General features: G+C 35.1%; 1 protein-coding gene and 1 pseudogene across 1 annotated transcript; both read right to left on the reverse strand.

The window, feature by feature from the left end:
* Window position 1: 1 nt before the first annotated feature.
* LOC18042046 lies at window positions 2–1243 on the reverse strand (annotated as a pseudogene).
* Window positions 1244–12591: 11348 nt separating this feature from the next.
* LOC18041963 (receptor-like protein 9DC3) lies at window positions 12592–15960 on the reverse strand. Its single transcript, XM_024182908.1, has 4 exons — window positions 15777–15960; window positions 14967–15584; window positions 13977–14660; window positions 12592–13661 (listed from the first exon to the last, which is right to left on the reverse strand). Exons 1-4 carry the CDS (start codon window positions 15958–15960, stop codon window positions 12592–12594), a joined length of 2556 nt encoding a protein of 851 aa, XP_024038676.1.
* Between the last annotated feature and the right edge of the window lie 3604 nt (window positions 15961–19564).

The raw sequence follows: 19564 nt of genomic DNA on the forward strand, positions 1-19564 counted from the left end.
TCATCTCCCCTCCATTTTTAGCCACACAAGCACATTTCTCCAACTTTGAACATCCATTAGTGCAATCACAACCCTTTGGAGGAACAGGACGGCACCAGTCAGGATATATAATATTGGTTATGTATTTAAATGATGGAGGCATTTCATCATCTACGGGGTTCACAGCACAAATGGGAATCAACTCCTTTCCTTGCGAGATATCATCAACACATAGACCCTCACGTACTTTAGATTTTTTTGCACTTCTTCACCACTTTCCAAGAAAGCTCCGGCTGACCCGGAATTCGGGCCAACTTAAACTTGTAAACCAGCTTACCATGTGAGCCCACATCCTGCCAATATCTCTCCACCAAATACAGACCATCATAAATGCACGTCCTATATTCAAAAGCCTTTGTATCACCACGGATCACTCTTACAGGATTCTGTTCATGTATGTTGTTCGCTAGAGCTACATTCCCTCGTTCAAGCTTCTGATCTTCAGGTTCCTTGCCTCCGTTCATCACATTCCCTCCCTGACCAGTGTAAATCAAAACATCTGAGTTGTCCAACTTATCATCGTAACCCCCAGATGCTACAATACTTGTAGCATTAATTTTTCCCTCGTGCTTGACATAATCTATACCACCCTGAATTTGGAGATGAAGACCAATCATATTGAGCTCCACCCTGTATTGAAACTCATCGCCTACTTCAACTCCTGGAACCGAACCAATGACTTTTTTGTGTACAGGGATGTATTTCTTTTTGTCCTTGAGAATCCTTGCTACTAGATAATCAACCCTCTTATGAGAATTTTGTCTGTCGGGTTTTGCTTCTTTTTCGTGCAATAGCTTCCTACAAACAGCTTGAAACAGACGGAATGTCTCCCTCACCTTGTTTCGGGCACCAATAGCATCATTTTAAGGACCTTTACCACTTGAACTCCTGGCATGAAGAGGGAGGGCCACATACAAAACACGTGATCGTTGACCCAGATGAAAGTTTTCTTGTCCTCTATCATGCCCAGGAGAATCTTTCTCATCCCTCATCACCAATGCACTCCTATTTTCATAGGCATTTCTTCCTGGATATGAATTCCTCTTACAGTATGATCCTTCAGAGCTTTTTGCTTTGATAATTTCCTCAGAAGCAGATTTAGGAGGTGGCAGCAAATTATGCTTCTTTCTTTCCATTTGACTTGTACCACTAACATAGTTAGTTTGCAAACCCCTTTCTCCCGCCGCCATGGACAGTTCAGCGATTAATGCGTCGTTCCTTGAGTTGACCAGTCAGGAATTTTGACATTTTGTGAGCTCGGAAAAAAATTCTTCTCTAGATGATACTAGAGACTATCAATATTAAGAATCTCAATATTCTTTACTTATAATAATAGCTTAATACATATTTCTCTAATAAGTAGGTATCTCAAATAATAACTAAAGAGAGGATAAAATAAAAATTAAGATTAGTAGAATTATAAAGAGCGATGCCAGTAACTTAACCTCAAAATTTAAGAGAAAACGGAGTTAAAATTACTTTCTGATCATTCAATCAAAGATTAAAAATCTCAACTCTATTGTCTCTCATTTCTCACTCGTCTTTTTCTTCTAACAAAAGATTGCTGCGTCCACTTATTCTTCTTTATACAGGCAAATTTCATGGCAAATTTCTTTTGCCCCTTCAAGTTTTCTTTAATTAATTAATTACCCAAACCGATTAAACTTTGGGCCTAGGCCACTCAAATGAGATGACCCAACACAATATGCAGAACACTCAACTTGCCATGAAGGAAAATTCAAGCCGGGAAAGGAGAAAAAAGAGAGCAAATTAATTTATCCACCGATTAGATGACAATCTATAGAAAATGAAAGGAAATATAATCGGACAAGTTTGATAGATTCTATTAATTTTTTTTAAAAAAAGATTATCAATAACATATTAAATCAAAAATTATTTTTATTTGGTGGGACTTTGTCTCTTTAGAAATTACTTTTATTAGCTAATAGCTTAATTATCAATTACAGATAAATACTGTATCAAGGTGAACGATCAGAGATCTAATCACCACGATGTGCAATCTTTCTTTATTTTCTTTATGGTTTGAGCATTATGTATTGTATTGAAATGAGAAGGGTGAAACTGCATCCATGTTAAAAATTATCATACCATGTGGATAAACATCTCATTTGGTTCCCAATATAATAATGTGGTGTTTCCTTTTACTATTCTTGTTAAAAGTCTAGCACTAATTTCGTGATCTAATCCAATTACATTTGTCTAAACCCAAGTTCAAAGTCCAATTCATGAAAGATAAGAGAACTATGTAGAGAGTGGCAGATATTTCTAATTTGAAAATATCTAACGGAGGTAAAAATATCTAAGTCTAGACAATTCTTAAATATTTAGAGATATTTGTGGAGCATGGTTATCATATTTTTGTAATTTAATATTTATGTGGTTTGTATTAGTTCTAGGTTATTATAAATACCCCCAAGCTGTTTATTATAGGCAACAAGTGAAGAGTGAAGAATTAGAAGAGAGAAATAAGAGTAAGTCGTGAGTGCTTGTAAAATACAATAAAGTCCTTTGGTTTAGCAAAATTCTTTTGTTGCTAAATATTTTTAGTTTTGACCAATTTAGTCCTCTCTACTTTTCAACAATTGGTATCAGAGCCAGGTTGGTTGGGAACACTATAGTAGTGCTGCCAAAAGTTCACTATAGTCAAGGACTGTGTGGAAAATGTACAGCGAGGATGATCGAGAATCATTTGATGGAGCTTCGTTGAATTGTGAGGAGTTTGAAACTCTGCAAGTTCATTGGTTAAGGTCGAGCTTGGCATTGTCAAAGTCTTACAAATACGATGGATGATCTTTAAGTGGTTGGAGGAGTCAAGAAGCTCAAAAACAAAAATTTTAAAATATGGGCAACAATGATAGAGTCCTACTTATAAAGTCAAGACATCCGAGAGATTGTTTGTGGTAACGATGTGAAACCACCAATGGAGGATGCCGCTTCAAAGAAGTGGAACATTAAAGTTGGGAAGTCCATGTTTTCCATCAAGAGTATGATTAAAAAAGAGATGTTACAATACACAAAAAGGAAAAAAAAAAGGCTTAAGGAAGCTTGGGACACTCTTGCAACGATTTTTTTCAATGAAGAAGAACACACAGCTACAACTTTTGGACAATGAGCTACAGTCAATTTCACAACAAAGCAACTTCAATAAGGTAAAGTCCTTATACCGTAAAATTTTTGGGTTAGATCGTATTGCTGCAATTTATAAATCCAGAATGAAGAAAATTATTTGAGACCGAGTTTTAGAACTTTCATACAGTTATCTATGGTTGGCAACTCAACCAACCATTGAGGAATTTGAAAACTTGCTTGCTGATCAAGAAGCAATTGATAAGCAAATGAGTGGAGCCTAGTATAGAACGGCGAGGAAATGCTTTTCACCAATAAGAAGAGACATAGATTCAGATGGCATAGTGATGGGGATCTAAAAGATTTGTTGATAAGTCAAAAGGTCATCAACAATAAGGTAGTTCGCAGACAGAGGGAGCAAAAATGAATCACAGCAATGGTGGCCAATACAAGCTAAAAAGAATTTCGAATAGAATTGCTATAACTGCAAAAAAAAGACCACACGGCGAAAGATTACTAGTCTAAGAAGAGTAATGCTGCTACTTCGAATCAAAAGAAGGATAATGATGGCATTAAGGAAGAAGAGCTTGTCCTTGTAGCATGATACAAGCAAAGAATGTACCGGGGAGGTTTTAAGCCGAAGCTATGAAGATGGTAGCTCATGTGATCAATAGACTTCTTCACCCGGAACTAAGGTTCATATCACCTTATAAGAAGTTGTGGAATGTGAAACCTATAGTCAGCCACTTTCGTTTATTCGATTGTGTGTACTACGTCTTCCTGCCAAGCTATTCATGAAGCAAATTTGACAAGAAAGTGATTTATTATATCTTTGTTATATATGAGAGCCAGAGCAAATGATGGAGGTGTTGTGATCCTACCATTAGATGGTGGTACACAACACGAAACATGGTGTTTGACAAAGCATCTTCATAGTGGTATTCAAAAAAAGAACTGTCAGATTCAAAAGAATTAAAGATCAAATGAAGGAGAATTGTCAAAATTCGCTCGAACCAAGAAGAATATGAAGATTCTGATGATCTAATAAATGATGATATTGAGCATGATGAGGTGCCAAATCCTTAGAAGACAAGTGTTCACCAAAGCCTTATTGAAGACGAAGAACCAAGTGCACCAAAACCAAGAACTCCTAAATCTCAACTTAAAAGATCTAAAAGAGTTAGAAAGCCAAATCTCAGGTATGCTAATGTCATGGTTACAGAAGTTAGGAAAAATAAAAGAACCTGAGAGATAATTCTAATTAGATGAAGATGATGGAATAAGTAATCGCTCCCACATTGAAAGAGAATCAGACTTTGGATCTGGTTCCAAAATTAAAAGGTACAAAACTAATATATTGCAAATGGGTATACAAGATTAAGAACCATCCACATAGTTCAGTTGAAAGGTACCAGGCTCAGTTGGTAACCTAAAGATTCCTACAACAATATGGCTAGACAATGATGAAACATTTAGTCCGGTGGTAAAGCTCACAACAATAAGATTTTTACTTGCACTCGCAATTACTAAGGAATAGAAATTGTGGCAGATTGATGAAAAAATGCCTTCCTGCATGGAGAATTAGATTGAGAAATCTACATGAACCAATAGAGAGGATTTTAGAATAAAGCACATTTGGAGTATGTATTAAAGCTGAGAAAGTCACTTTATGGTTTAAAGCAAGCATCAAGGGCATGGTATGGTAAGATTGCTGAATGTCTAACTCAGATTGATCATTTAATAGTATATGCAGACTCTAACGTCATCAAAGCTAATGAAAGAAGGTTAGCAACTATACTATTGTATGTGGATGATTTGATTTTTACTGGTGACGATTAAGAAAAGATTCGGCAGATAAGAAAGGTGAAAGCCAACTAACTATTGTGAGGCTGACTATGCCGGAGATCATGATACAAAAAGATCAACTACTAGGCATGCTTTTAGCATTAGATCTAGAGTATATTCTAGGTGTAGTAAGAGACAACCAAACTATAATACTATAAACTACAATAGTAAAGTATAGAGCAGTAGCAATGGTAGCTTAAAAAAGTATTTGGCTGTTGCAGTTAATGAAGGATCTACAACAACCAATAGATTTATTGCGATAATCAATCGGCAATCAGCTTGGTGGAAAATTTAGTTTTTCATGCAATAACTAAACATGTGGAGGTGCACTATCATTTCATCAAGGAAAAGGTCTTGCAAGATGAAATTGAAAATTTAGTTTTTCAAGACGGACGGCCCTAAATGTTGTGATATTTCTTTTATAAAATATCAATAAAGTCATTTAGTTTAGCAAAATTATTTTATTGTCTAAATATTTTTAGTCTTGAGCACTTGAGTCCTCCTTAGTTTTCAACAATTCTAACAGCAAAAATATAATGAGTTATTAAAAACTTTATTTAGGACTCAACGTGAAGAAAATAATTTTGAAAATGGGCCTTATTTGAAATAAAAAGCAAAGAACTTTGACATCATTGCATGGGCAATATTGTTTTCAAAACACTCCTCTACCTATTTCTTTGTTTTCTATTTCTTTTAAGATACAAACTGACTCAAATAACCAACAAGATCTATTTCATACATGTAAGAGGAGAATCCTTCTAGATGTATTTCTAATATCAGCCTCTAATTTTGCAATTAAAGATGCAGTTTTTTGGCACAATTTTAATGCAGAACTTGAAATCTTTCAAACTACGATTGCATGTATTTGCAAAAGACTTAATAAACGCCCTCAATATGCAAAATATTCAAACGTAGAAATGCCATGAAGGAAAATTTAAATGAATTGGCAGTAGTGGGAAAGGGGAAAAAAGAGGCAATTAAATAGACAATGAAGTAGTGGAGAAATAAATATTGGATCCCTAATTCAACGTTAGACTTATGTGTAAATAATTATTTGTTGCAAGTTATTGTTTAAGGTTAAGTCTAATTAAAATTGATCTATTAAATTCTTTGGTAATTTGGGCTTCAATATATCTAATAAGATGTGGGCCTGTAATGTGTGGAGATTAAAGGGTAACTTTTATTTTTATGAAGGGTTAAAATAAGAACACCTATCAATAATAGGAAAGTTATCTATATAAGTGGTTATCGTTCCCAAATCACATGTAACATTCTATTCTTTTTTGACATCCCATTATCAAAGAGAGTAAAGAGAGAAGTGTAAAGGATTCTTAAGTTTGAAAATTTTCTCATAAGGAGTAAGAAGTTCCAGGGCTATGGATGGTAGTCTCTTGATGTGATAGACAACTGTATGGAAAGCATCCCACCAAAACTTAAATGGTAGCTTAGCTTGTGCTAACAAAGTAAGCCCTATCTCAACAATATGTCTATGTTTTCTTTCTACCAACCCATTTTGGTGGTGTGTATAAGGGCAAGAATGTCTGAAAATGATTCCACATTGGTTTAAGAATTGTGTAAATTCTCTATATTCTCCCCCCTCCCCCAATCAGATTGCAGGTTCTTAATAGTGGTGTCAAATTGGTTTTCAACCTGTAATTTGAACAACTTGAAGACATCTAATGCTTCTAATTTCAGCTTAAGTAGATAAATCCAAGTGTATCGGCTAAAGTCATCAACAAGGCTTATGTAATAGTTATAGCCATCTCTAGAAGGTGTGGGTAAAGGCCCCCATAAGTCAGTGTGTATAAGTTCCAGGGGTTTTGTTGTTTTGGTTTCTATGTTGGGAAAGTGTAATATATGAGATTTGCCCATTTGACATGCTTCACATAATTTTTCAAGTGCTTACTTTATGGTATTGTGGGAGAGATTAACAGAAGGAATACTTTTTAGCAAGTGCATCAGAATTTGAGAATTTGGATGCCCAAAACGTCTGTGTAACAGCTGAACTTTATTATTCAATGCATCACAAGATGAAATGTAACTGGAAAATTTATTGATTGATGCATTACAAGATGAGACACAACTGGAGTCATTATTTTGAGTGTTATTAGGAACACTTGAGTCAAAAGAGTATGCAGACAGCATTGATAAAGGTTGAACAAGAAAGAATTGAGACAAGTAAGCACACTGAAGGCGCTCAGATGGCTTTAGAAGCAACTTATACAACCCTTTCTCAGCAATTCCTTTCAGAAGCACTTGTTTCTTCAGAGAATCCTCCACATAATAGACATTACCAATAAATTCAACAGAAATATTGTTATCAGTTGTCAGTTTTGATATGCTTAGCAAATTCTTTGTGATATCAGGTACTAACAACATGTCTTTAAGTAAGATGTGTGTAGGTTTATATGCACTATTTGACCCTTTATAAGTAAAGCATGCATTCCAATGTGAGTTATAGGCAAACCTTGTCCATTGCCCATGACTAGTTGATCAGATCCTCTGAATTCCTCTCTGACATTCATATTTGCCATTGTTGGTCAAGTGATGTGTGGCACCACTGTCAAGGTATCACCCTTCATCAACAGGTCCTTCATAGTTGGAAAGATAAGCTTCAGGAACAGTTGAATCTACTGTTGGATAGGGTGAGTAGGATATACGATTGTAGCATGGGTAAGATGCGGCATATTGTTCTTCAATTGGAGGAGCAACATAACTGGTAAATGGTTCAGAATTAGCTACATAAGCAGCCTTAGGTCCAAAACATTTTCCCCTTCCAAACTGTTTAGGTAATAGTGGATCATCGTATCTATGCCAGCATTCATCTGCTGTGTGTCCTGTTTTGTGACATATCTAACATATAACTGGTGATTCATCAACTTGCATGTTGATTGGGGGATGAAGATTTGTTTTTATAGGTGGCCTAAAAGATTGCATCATTTGTCCTCTGCCATAACCCCCAAAGTTACCAAAACCAGTTGAAACACCTCTTGGATATTGGTTATAAAACATGCCTCTGCCAGCATTGAAACCTCTATTCACAGATCGACCATAATGTCCATTTCCAAAAGCACCTCTTCTAAAATTTCCTCTCATAAAGGGATGATTCACATTCACTGTGCTGTAATTTGCATTAAACATAGTTTTGGTACTCTAATTTTGCTTAAGCCTAGCCTCATGTGTCAACAATAGTGCATAAGCATCATCAAAGCTCATCTTATTTGCAGTGATTATTGAGGCTAAATCTAGATATCCTAGACTTAATCCATTTAACACTCTCATTAACGAATCCTTCTCAATAATTATATCACCAGCACAAGCTAATTTATTAGCAAGCAATTTCATTTTGGCACAGTATTCCTCAATATTCATTGAATCTTTTCTCAGAATATTCATTTCATCTTTTCTCAGAATATTCATTTCATATCGAAGTTGCATTATCTTAGCTTCAGATTGAACTCCAAACTGTTTTTCAATAGATCTCCACATATCAAAGGAGGTGTCATAGTTGAGAACAGAACTTAGAATACCTTCACTGACAGTTGACAGTAGCCAGCCGAGAAGTGTTTGATCATGTGCTCTCCAGTTAATGTAAGCTGGATTTTCAATGCTCTCACCAGATCCTCCAGATAGATACTGTTCTGGAACAACTTGTGGCTCCGAGATAAATGGTTCAAGACGATTTCCTCTGACTGAAGTTAATACTTGCTTACGCCAGAGTAGAAAATTTGATCGATCAAGTTTTACAATTGCAGCAAATGTAAATGAAGTTTGCGAAGTTGGAATTGAGTTTATGATTGGTTGATTTGAAGTTGTATTACTTGAACTAGCCATTTGTGGCTCTGATACCATGAAAGAAAACAGAAATGTGTTGTTTGGCTTGAAGGAAAATTACAGAGAAAATGAAGAATGATTTCCAGAAGATTCAATTCTTATTTATTCATCAGTCAATCACAAGCTTATATACAATCACTTACACGTGAGAATAACTCGTGACTAACTAACTTTCTTAACAACCAAAACCAACTACAATTTGTTACATCACAGTTTACATGAGCTGGATTAGTAACTGTTAATCGATCATGCTGAGCTGTCATTCCTCACTGGCAATCTGCTACTGACGTGGCTTTATTGAGCTACTTGAATAATGAGCTGCCTTCACAAAAAGCAAGATCAAGCCACTTAAGGTGGACAAGCTCGAAAAGGCCGCTGCTAGAGTTGATAAAACCCTGGAGGCAGCTATTGGAGAGGTCAAGCTTGATGACATGACCTGTGTTTTCATTGCACTCTACGCCATCCCATGAGCAGCCATGGGCGGACTCAATTAAGGCCCAGGAGGGGCTTCAGCCCCCCTGGGCCATTAAGTTTTCTTTTAAATGTACCCCAAGCCCCTTCTGAAAAAGTTAGATAAAAAAGTTTGGACACATTTTTCATATATTAAAAGACTTGTAGTTCAATGGTAAGAGTGTTATTTAATGGTTTCAAAACCTTGATTCAAATCCATTAGCCACATTATTTTATTTTTTAAAATATTTTGTGGAAATTATTTCGGAAAATGATATTTTCACGCATTTAAAATACTACTTCGAAAAATGATATTTTCACGCATTTAAAAATAATAATTTATTATTATTATTATTTAGAATTTAAAAAAGTAATAAAATTTGAGTTTATAAGACTTAATATGTATTCAAGTAAACATTAAAAAAAATCTAAATTAAATAAAAATTTTTGAACTAAGCCCCCCTCATTTTAATTTCTGAGTCCGCCACTGTGAGCAGCAATCAATATTTGCTTCTTCTGGTTTCCATGAAGCTGTCTTTGGATGACATGGATCCCAGATATAATACGAAGTCTTACGAATGATCGTGAGGCTTTCTTTGAATTGCAACAAAGCAGACCGCTCATAGCCATGGCAGAGTGGCGACAGCATGGAAGAAGTGAAGTTAGCAATTGTAAAATTGAAGAAGATGAGTGAGAAAACAAACTGCATAGATATTGTGAATAATGAACCACCCATAGCTTCCTGGCAATAAATTTAAAATTTTTTATAAATGTGAAGAAACGTAAGGATCCTGGTTTACTTTTATAGGCAATAATTTCCAGCGATAAGCTTGATTTTCCAATTCTGAATGCAAATATTCAACATACTTATCTAAGTCAAGAAGTCAAGTCACTCTCCATCAATGGGTATCAAGAAATAATTATTTGGGTGCACAAAAGTTGCGTGAACGATTATATTTCATGCAAGTTGCTTGGAAATTGCTACCACATAATAATTTTTCTTTTATACATGTAACGTGTCTATCAATTTAAATTTAATTGGCTCCTTCTTCACTATTTACAATTTACAAAAACTCATATCATAATTTTAAAAAGGTCAAAAAAACAAATAGTATCCGAACCATCTTTCGCATATGGAGCCCGGAGAGGCGAGCCCGCAAAGCGGCCGAATCATGTTACAGCCGCACCAGGCCCAAACCAAAAATAAAATTACTCCTATTAAATTGACCTCTTATTATTTGACAAGTGTCTCTGTCGATTATGTTAACAAAAAAAGGGCGCTCAATTTCTTTTGGACTCTCTCTATTTCTTTAAATCAACTCTTCATCTCTTATTTAAAAAAAAAAAAGAAAAAAAAAAACAACAAGAAGAAATCTTCTCCTTCTTTAGATTTTCTTTCATTTCTTTCTTCGTCTAAAGTATTTTTTTTTCACTTAATAATAATCATTATGATCATGATAATAGTAATGACAAAGACAATGATAATAACAGTTAATAAATGTTTGAATTCAGTAGAATATAGAGGAATTTTGAATTTGACCCAAAATTTAATAGAATGAAATCATCAATTGTCAAACATTACTTATTAATTAAGTAAAAAATATTTTGGTTGACATGTTGTCGTCATAATTAGAGTATTGCCTAAAGTACTCTTTTATTTAACATACAAGAACAAGCTTAAGTTATGATTACAGTATTTAATAAATTAGCTAAAACTTTATTTTTCTTTTAAATCCATATAATTTAATCCTTTATAATTTGAATAATTTCACACAAATCATTGTCCATCGACCATGTCTACACCAAGGACAACCATGGCAGCAAAATAAACAAAAACAGAAAATAGGAGCGAAATCGACCACGTGTACACAAGGATTGAAAAATTATAACAGCAACAACCGTGGCAGCAACGACATCGTCTAAGCTTTTGTATGTGTGACAATATTGAAGATAAAATTTTTAAAAAAAATTATTTTTCCGAATTATATCTATAATTGCTTCTTTTTCGTAATTTTACTACGGAGCAAGGAAAATTTAATTTTATATAAATTAAGATGGAACAAAATCTGCGATAATTGATTTGGATGATGCTACTAGTAGTGACATATGTGTATTGGCCGAACTACTTTCAATTTTTGGGAGTGACTTATGGAACTGATAACGATTGTATTGGTATTATTTTGCAGAGTCCAATAGCGTCTTGTTTCTGAGCCAAATCCCAAATCTTGTCCGTTAATTCAAAACAGCATGAGCCCGTTCTGAAATGACATTTTCTTGAACGTGAGAAATCTGATCCCAAATGAAACACAACACACAAGTACTGTTAGTCTAGAAGATCTCTCAGTCAAAGAAAATACAAAAGCAGAGCTGACAATGTGACAGTTCAGGATGGGAGTGTTGTGCGCGGAATGCGGAATCAAGCGCACCAAATAATTATAGAAAAATAAAGGACACAAGAATTACGTGGTTCGGTAATTAAACCTACATCCACGGAGGCAAGAAAGAATAATTGTTTATTTAACAATTAATAGAGTACAATATTTGAGTAACGAATCTCACTTTCCAAAAACCCAAATATACCCAATACTCTCACACTCTGCAGGAAAGATAAATTCCCAGACAGACTTCTCTCACTTCTCTCAAAAGCTTAGAAACTTATAAGCTTAACAATTTTTGGGATGCCTATGGAATGAAGAAATGCTCTCTATTTATAGGCTTGAAGCTAGTACTATTCCACCTAACCCAAGTACTATTCCACCTAACCCAAGCACTATTTCACCTAATCCATACAAATATGTCAATGGTGTCCATTTGGCAAATTTGACAAATTTGCCAACTTTCCATTTTTTCTTCAAATGTTTGGTAGCTCTTTGAAAAATTGCATGCTTTGTTGAATTTGCATGTCACGTGCATGATTTTTCAACAGGGAGAAGTAAATCGCAGGATTGCGATTCAGAATCAATACTACACAATAATGAAAAGATTGATGGTGATCGCTGGGAATCAAAAGATGGATGTAATAAACACTACAAATTGAATAAAGGAATTCTTCGAATATTGATCAAGACAGATTCAAAGCGCTTGAGAGCAACCATAACTCTGGTAACATTTTTGGTTTTGCAATAGCAATATTGTATTTTTGGGGTTGTAAATAAGCTCAAATAGTTTAGACAAAGGAGAAATTCTTCTGTACATAACTCAAGATCAATAGCCAGATGTGTTAATTTTGACTATAAGCATACTTTGTATGATTGTATTATATATTTCTTCAAAGAAAATTATTACATATACAATGAAAAGATAATAAAGTTCACACGTGCTGGAGCTTAATAACATTCAGTTCCTACATCCCCTCCGTCTACTCCTCCTCCTCTTTGACTGCGTCCCAAATTTCTCCATAAACCATTCCAGGATTCTTGTGCTGAAGTTGAGCCCGAGAACCACTCCAACAATAAGTCCACCAGCATAGCCTATTAGAATGATTTTCCAATCAGATACACCTGACAACAGAGACTCCTCTGAGTCTTCAATTTGATCTTCATTTGTAGGAGCTTCAGAAATCTCACATTCACTAGACAAAGGCCTTCCACACAATCCTGAGTTGCCATCAAAAGAAGTCTTGTCAAAGGTAGCAAATTGCTTTCCCTGTGGTATGGGTCCTGTGAAGTGGTTGTCCGAGACATTAAAGAATTCCAGAAATGTGAGTTCTACAAGCTGCTGAGGAATCTGTCCTGAAAACCTATTATTTGAGAGATCCAACGATTCCAAATCTGTCAGGTTGCCCAAACAAGATGGAATATGGCCATGGAGACTATTGTCGGCGAGGCTGAGAATTTGAAGCCCCTTTAAATTGGAAATAGATGTTGGAATCTCTCCATCAAATCTATTGCTTGACAGGATCACGGCCGTGAGGATATTTGGAATCTTTTTATACGACATCATTTGACCTTTGTTGCTCATTGTCAATGAGTAATCATAAATGCCATTGCCCTTATTGAAAGGAATAACTTCTTGCATATATCTTAGCTCACTTGCATTGACAACTTTCATGGCATTCCAACATTGGAACGCCATTGACGGAAGCTTCCCAGTAAATCTGTTTTTAGAGAGGTCAATAATGCGCAGTTTAGGAAACCCGCAATCTGTTTTAGGTTCCCTTATTAGGCCATGAAATTTGTTGGATTTTAGGATGAGAACATTTAAGTCGGGAAGGGTTCCCAACCAAGAGGGAAAAATATCTCTAATTTGGTTATCCCCAAGATCAAGAAATTCTAAATTTGAACAATTGGCCAAAGACCTCGGAATTCTTCCTTGTAATAGATTGTCGCTTAAATCAATCACCTTCAGGATGTTCCCCTTCAAAAGGTTGTCAGGAATGGTTCCAGAAAATTTGTTGTGTTGTAAATCTAATATTGACAACCAATCACTGAAATTGCCCAAACACTGGGGAAGCAGGCCACTTAGGTTATTGTAAGACAAATCAAGGCTTTCAAGCCTGTTACTCAAATTGCATATCCACGATGGAATTTCCCCTGTTAGGCTGTTATTTGAAACTAGATAGTTCACGGTATTCTAGGGTGGAACTGGGAGTGGTCCTTGTAGAAGATTAGAGCTAAGATCGAATGAAAAGCCATCATAACTCCAAGGCAAAACAACAGGGTGCTGATCAAACCCCGTTAAAAAGTTATGGGAAAGGTTCAAGTGGCCGAAATTTTGCATACTTGGGTCTAACAACCATTTAGGTACTTTCCCATTTATTTTATTGGAGGCAAGGTCAAGCAACTCCAAATGATGTTGGTTTTTCAAGAATTTTGGAATTTCAGTGAGGTCGCATGAACACAATGACACATCCCTAAATCTATGTGAAGTGGTATTAGAAGTGGCTTTCGTGAGCAATGACAATCTGTTGGTTGATAGAAATAGATGATATAGGAGTTTGTGATTAACAAGAAATATATCTAGATCCATTTTGCCACTAAAATTATTCAAAGAAAAGTCAAGGAAGCTGAGATGGGTAAGATTACTGAGTGAAGATGGAATTTGACCGGAAAATTTGCATTCATAGACATCCAATGTTCTCAATGATCTAAGATTGCCAAAAGAAGCAGGCAACTCACCCGAAAAATCATTTGATGCAAGAGACAACCAATGTAGTTGGGTCAAATTGCCCAATGAAGATGGAACTTTGCCCAGAAATCTATTTAATGAAAGATCAACCTGTTCCAAAGAAGCAAGATTGCTGATGGAATTTGGCAACTCACCTGATAAATTATTCTGCAAAAGATCCAGTTCTTTTAAGGAACCAAGGGTTCCAATGAAAGTTGGCAGCTCATCCGATAATTTATTAAATGAAAGGTCCAAATGGATGAGTCTCGTTATGTTACCGAGTGAAGATGGAATTCTTCCTGAGATTTTGAAAATTGAAAGGAAAATAAAAATCAGAATCAATTAAATACTGATGGCGTGATGACATATTAAAGAGAAAATTAAGCAAAGTGAAAATTTAGATTTCTCGCAATGAAAGCAGGCAGCTGACCTGATAATTGATTAGATGAAAGGTCCAAATGGATGAGCTTAGTTAGGTTACCGAGTGAAGATGGAATTTTTCCTAGATTTTGAAGGAGACAAAAAAAAAATCGAATCAAATTCGGTGAAATAATGATGGTATGACACATTAAGTAGAAAATTAAGCAAAGCAAGAATTAAGTTACCTCGCAAATCACAGCCAGAGAGAGATAAAGTAGTCAAAGAAGATAGATATGTCAAGTTATGAGGTATTGGAGAAGAAATTGTCACATCACCAAGAACGAGCTCTTTGAGGTTTGTTAACTTGTCAACTAGATTTCCAAGACTTGGCTTCCTGAGTTCAACTGGATCATAATATGAATTATGTGATAAATCAAGGTACCCCAATTTGGAGAGCTCCAGGATTTCGGATGGTATTTGGCCAGAAAAAGCAGCAGAAGAGAGGTTTAGATAAGATAAGCTTGAAAGGTTAATAATTTCTGGTGGGATTTCAGAACCATCGAAGTCGTTAAAAGCAAGATCAAGCCATTCAAGATGGACAAGCTTGAAAAGGCTGCTGCTAGAGTTGATTGAACCCTGGAGGCAACTACTGGAGAGGTCAAGCTTGATGACATGACCTGTGTTTTCATTGCACTGGACACCATCCCACGAGCAGCAATCAATATTATTTCCTTCTTCTGGTTTCCATGATGCCGCTTTAGGGTGACAAAAAATGGGACCGTATAAAGTATCATTCTTGTCTTTCGACTTAAGCCTTGAAGAGAATCCTTTTCCAGGAAGTTTTCTGCTATGATAAAATTCTTCTATAGCATGTAGTTCGTGCATTAATTCAATTAAGGTCATATCTTTATTGTTTAAGATATAATTGACCTTAAACTCTTTGAATGTATCAGGTAAAGATTCAATCACCATGTTAATCTTTGATTTATCATTGATTTGAACACCATGAATCTCTACCTCATTCAAATAGTCCATCATTTTGAGGACATGATCACGAACTTTTGTGCCCTCTTCCATCTTAGTATCCGTAATACGTTTCAATGCTGCTTCTCTGGCAAAATGGGTATTTTGCCCAAACATCTGAAGAAGACTAGCCATTATTTCAGTGGCTGTTTCCATGCTCCGATGTTTCTTATGCAGTTCCACAGAAATCGAAGCCAATATATAGCGCTTAGCCATTTTGTTAGCTTCGCACCATTTCTCATAAGGCTCCCTCTGATTTCTATAATCGTATAACGATGGTTCAGGAGGGCAAGGCTGAGTCAAAACATATTTGCTTCCCTTAGCAGTGAGAATATTAAATAGATTGCGTTTCCAATCTAAATAATTTTCGCCAATGAGTTCATTTTTAACAAGGATAAATAATAATGGGTTGATGGAAGACATTTTCTGAAAAAAAATAGACATGCATAAATACTTTGAAACAATATTCACAATAAATGACAAAAATGCAAAAAACCATAAATGCATTTTAATTTATTGTAACGATAATCTAGTACCGCTTTGACAAGCTATTCGGTGGGGAAGTCATGTCTATACTTACTAGACCCAATTACCCATTGGATTATTTACTTTCATGTAGAGACATGATAAATAATTATCGTTATCTTTTTGGGCCTAAATTTGTTAACAGAGCTTCGTTGGGAAGGTTAATAACAAATTTTAGTTGAGTGTATAACCATTGTTTCAATCTACGTATTTTTCATATCAATAGTCACCGTTGGGGTGAACAATCGATTGAAAAATATTTCAATTTTATCTTTGAAGAAGTTCATCAAATAAAATATCTAATATATATACCCTCCGAAGGGAGCATCACCGTATTATAAAGTCGAGGTATATATATAATTTTATTATTGAACTAACAATGGAGCCCGTGGGAAAATTATCTTGAATTTTTCCCTCTCCCACTCAATATTTTAAAATTGGTTTTTCCTTTTTAAAACATACATATTGTTAATTGCATGCTTCCTATAATATTATCTAGATGATATCAAATATTATTAAGCATACGCAAATTTCAAACAATATAATGAAATTCATTATTAATGAATGACATGTATCATTATGTATAGAGTGGCACTACCTATTCTATATGACATTGTTATCATGGCATGTGATCATCCAAAACATAACATATAGAAAAATAATTAAATAATCTTAATTCATGGCTTTCCTAATAATGAAAAATACATAAACCCTAAGCCTAATCTTCATTGGGCTTCTTGTCAATGTCCATCTTTCATAAGCTTGTCTTTGTTAATGGACTAGGGGAATTTGGGCATTTAAATTTATAATTGGTCCAATTTTAATTTGAAAAGAAATAAATAAATAATAAAAAAAATTATTAAAATAAAACTTTTGGACCAAAAATAAATTTAATGTATTCAATTTTATCTATGCATTTTAATCCATTAGTCCCAATTGAAATTGGGCCTAAAACTAGGATTCTTTAAGCCCAAAACTGTTTTTAGACTTAAATGCAAAAAATTAAAACTTGACTGTCCAAATGAAAAATTATGGAACCATAGGGACCTCCATGATAAAAGCCATGAAACCCTAAATCCATATTTTTCTTTCTTTCTTCTTCCCAGCCGCCATCTCCACCAACGGTCAGCCGCTGTTCACTGTTGCCACCGATCTCCGACGCCAAACCAACTGCTGCCACTTTGCCGGAAACGCACCAAAGCCGCGCGGGAAGCTAGCTGCGCGTGCAGCGCGCGCTGCTTTGCAGGGTGCAGCGCAGCGCACACTGCTGGCCATTGCTGGCCGTGTGCGCGCGCTAGCTGCTGGACTCGCACGCGCAAGCAGCTGGCTTCGTGTGCGCGTTCGCTACTGGCCTTGTTGCTGTCTGCAGTGCGTGCTACTGTTATGTGATTGCAGCGGGTGAAATTTCCAGCGATTTACAAATTTCCGATGCCAATTTTGGCTTACAAAAATTCTATAACAGTAAATAAATCAAGAGAGAATTATGGTGATAAAAAATCACCCCTCTTGTTACAAATCCAAACGAAAAATACAATAAAAAATCTAACCATGAATTAAGACAAACCAAAACATGCTTTATTCATATATTAAACAAATAATATATATCTGAATAAAATGCGCCACTCTAATACATAAATTTCAAGAATGATTTCATACGAAATTCTTATATATTAATATGAGATGGCTCTGATACCAATTGTTGGGGAAAAATTAGGTTTTTAAATTTTTATTAAACCTTTTGAAGATCGCTCTCATATAATATATAAGAATTTGTATTCTAGAAATCGTACCTTGAAAATCTGAGTTGGCTTTTTCCGCTGAAGTGATTTAGGCTCCTAGATCACGATCCGCCACCACCACTCCTGTTAGATCACGATCCGTCACCACCACGCTTGTTAGATCACGAACTGTCTCCAATGATCTTCCAGGTTATGACTCAGGTTCGATCTGCACTTGACGTGTGGGCGCCTTTATCACTACCAAAGCAACTAGCACGAGAAAATTTTTCTCTCAATAATGGAGAGAAAAATCTTATTCTCTGATTTGTATAAAGTGGCTTCCCCTTTTTTCTTTAGGGAAAAATAAGCCTTTTATATCACCCTTTAGTGAAAACCCTAGGCTCCAAAAAATGCCATAAATAAAACTCACGTTATTTTCTTTTTCAATAGGGGACCCACCTTGTAAAATAACATAAGGCCCCTTATACAAAAGCTAATTAAATGGAGCCTCCCACTAAATGATATATTTAGGCTTTTGACCCAAATAGCTAGTTATCTTACTTATTAGTCCAGTAGTGATGCAGTCAATTAAATGAGCTAACCCGGGGATCATTTGGGAACATACAATAGTGGCTACAATAATTAGGCCTGTAATTAAACTAGCCCAATTATTTAATTTCAAATCTACTCTACTAAAAGATTGGAACTGACTTCCATAATTGTATGCTCGAATAATAATTCGCCCCAAGCCACATTGATTTCTTTACTGCACAATCCTTTGTACCACATCGTTAATTAAATTGATATCTCAACTGTCCAATCAATTTAATAACATCTTATTCCTTGATCCTTACTGGTTTTCTCTAATGATCATTTTCAACATACTAAATATGTTGACACACTCTGGCCAGAGAATTCTATGATCAAGTACCGAAAACCTATCAAGAGATGTGTTGTACAAATTCTATATTGTTAATCCATAACTCCAATACTCATAATTGCTCCCACCAAGATACCGGGTAATCTTGACCACAAGGATGTGTCGTGCCCATTGGTAACTCAAATGAAATAACAATCACAATCATGAAATCATAATTAACTCAAGATTAATATTACAGTAAAATCAACGCCTATGAGATTTAATAAGTCTGACAGTTATTACAAAGTTAATTAAATCTCATATGTGATCCTGTTCAATGTAGTCGTACTACATCAATAAATTCATACATGATTAAGACAAATCATTCAATGAATTTATTACAGTCTATACCTAAATAAAGTGCCCAACTTTATTTATCAACTGCGAACTAAATTTATTTAATCATAAGATAACTTGTATTTATGTCTTCTGTGAATCCACATGGTGATCACATAAATACATATAATATGATTAAATGGACTTTAATACAAATATTAATGCAATTAAGATATTTGAATAAAATACCTCATTTATTTTATTAATCAGAAAAATTATTTATTACAATTAAATAAACACATATGCTTTTAAAGAGCATATTTTCCCAACATTTTTATGTGTGAAGAAAATATAAGGATCTTGGTTTCCTTTTATAGGCAAT

Source organism: Citrus clementina, unplaced genomic scaffold (assembly GCF_000493195.1).
Source record: "Citrus clementina cultivar Clemenules unplaced genomic scaffold, Citrus_clementina_v1.0 scaffold_5, whole genome shotgun sequence".
Classification (NCBI taxonomy): Eukaryota; Viridiplantae; Streptophyta; class Magnoliopsida; order Sapindales; family Rutaceae; genus Citrus; species Citrus x clementina.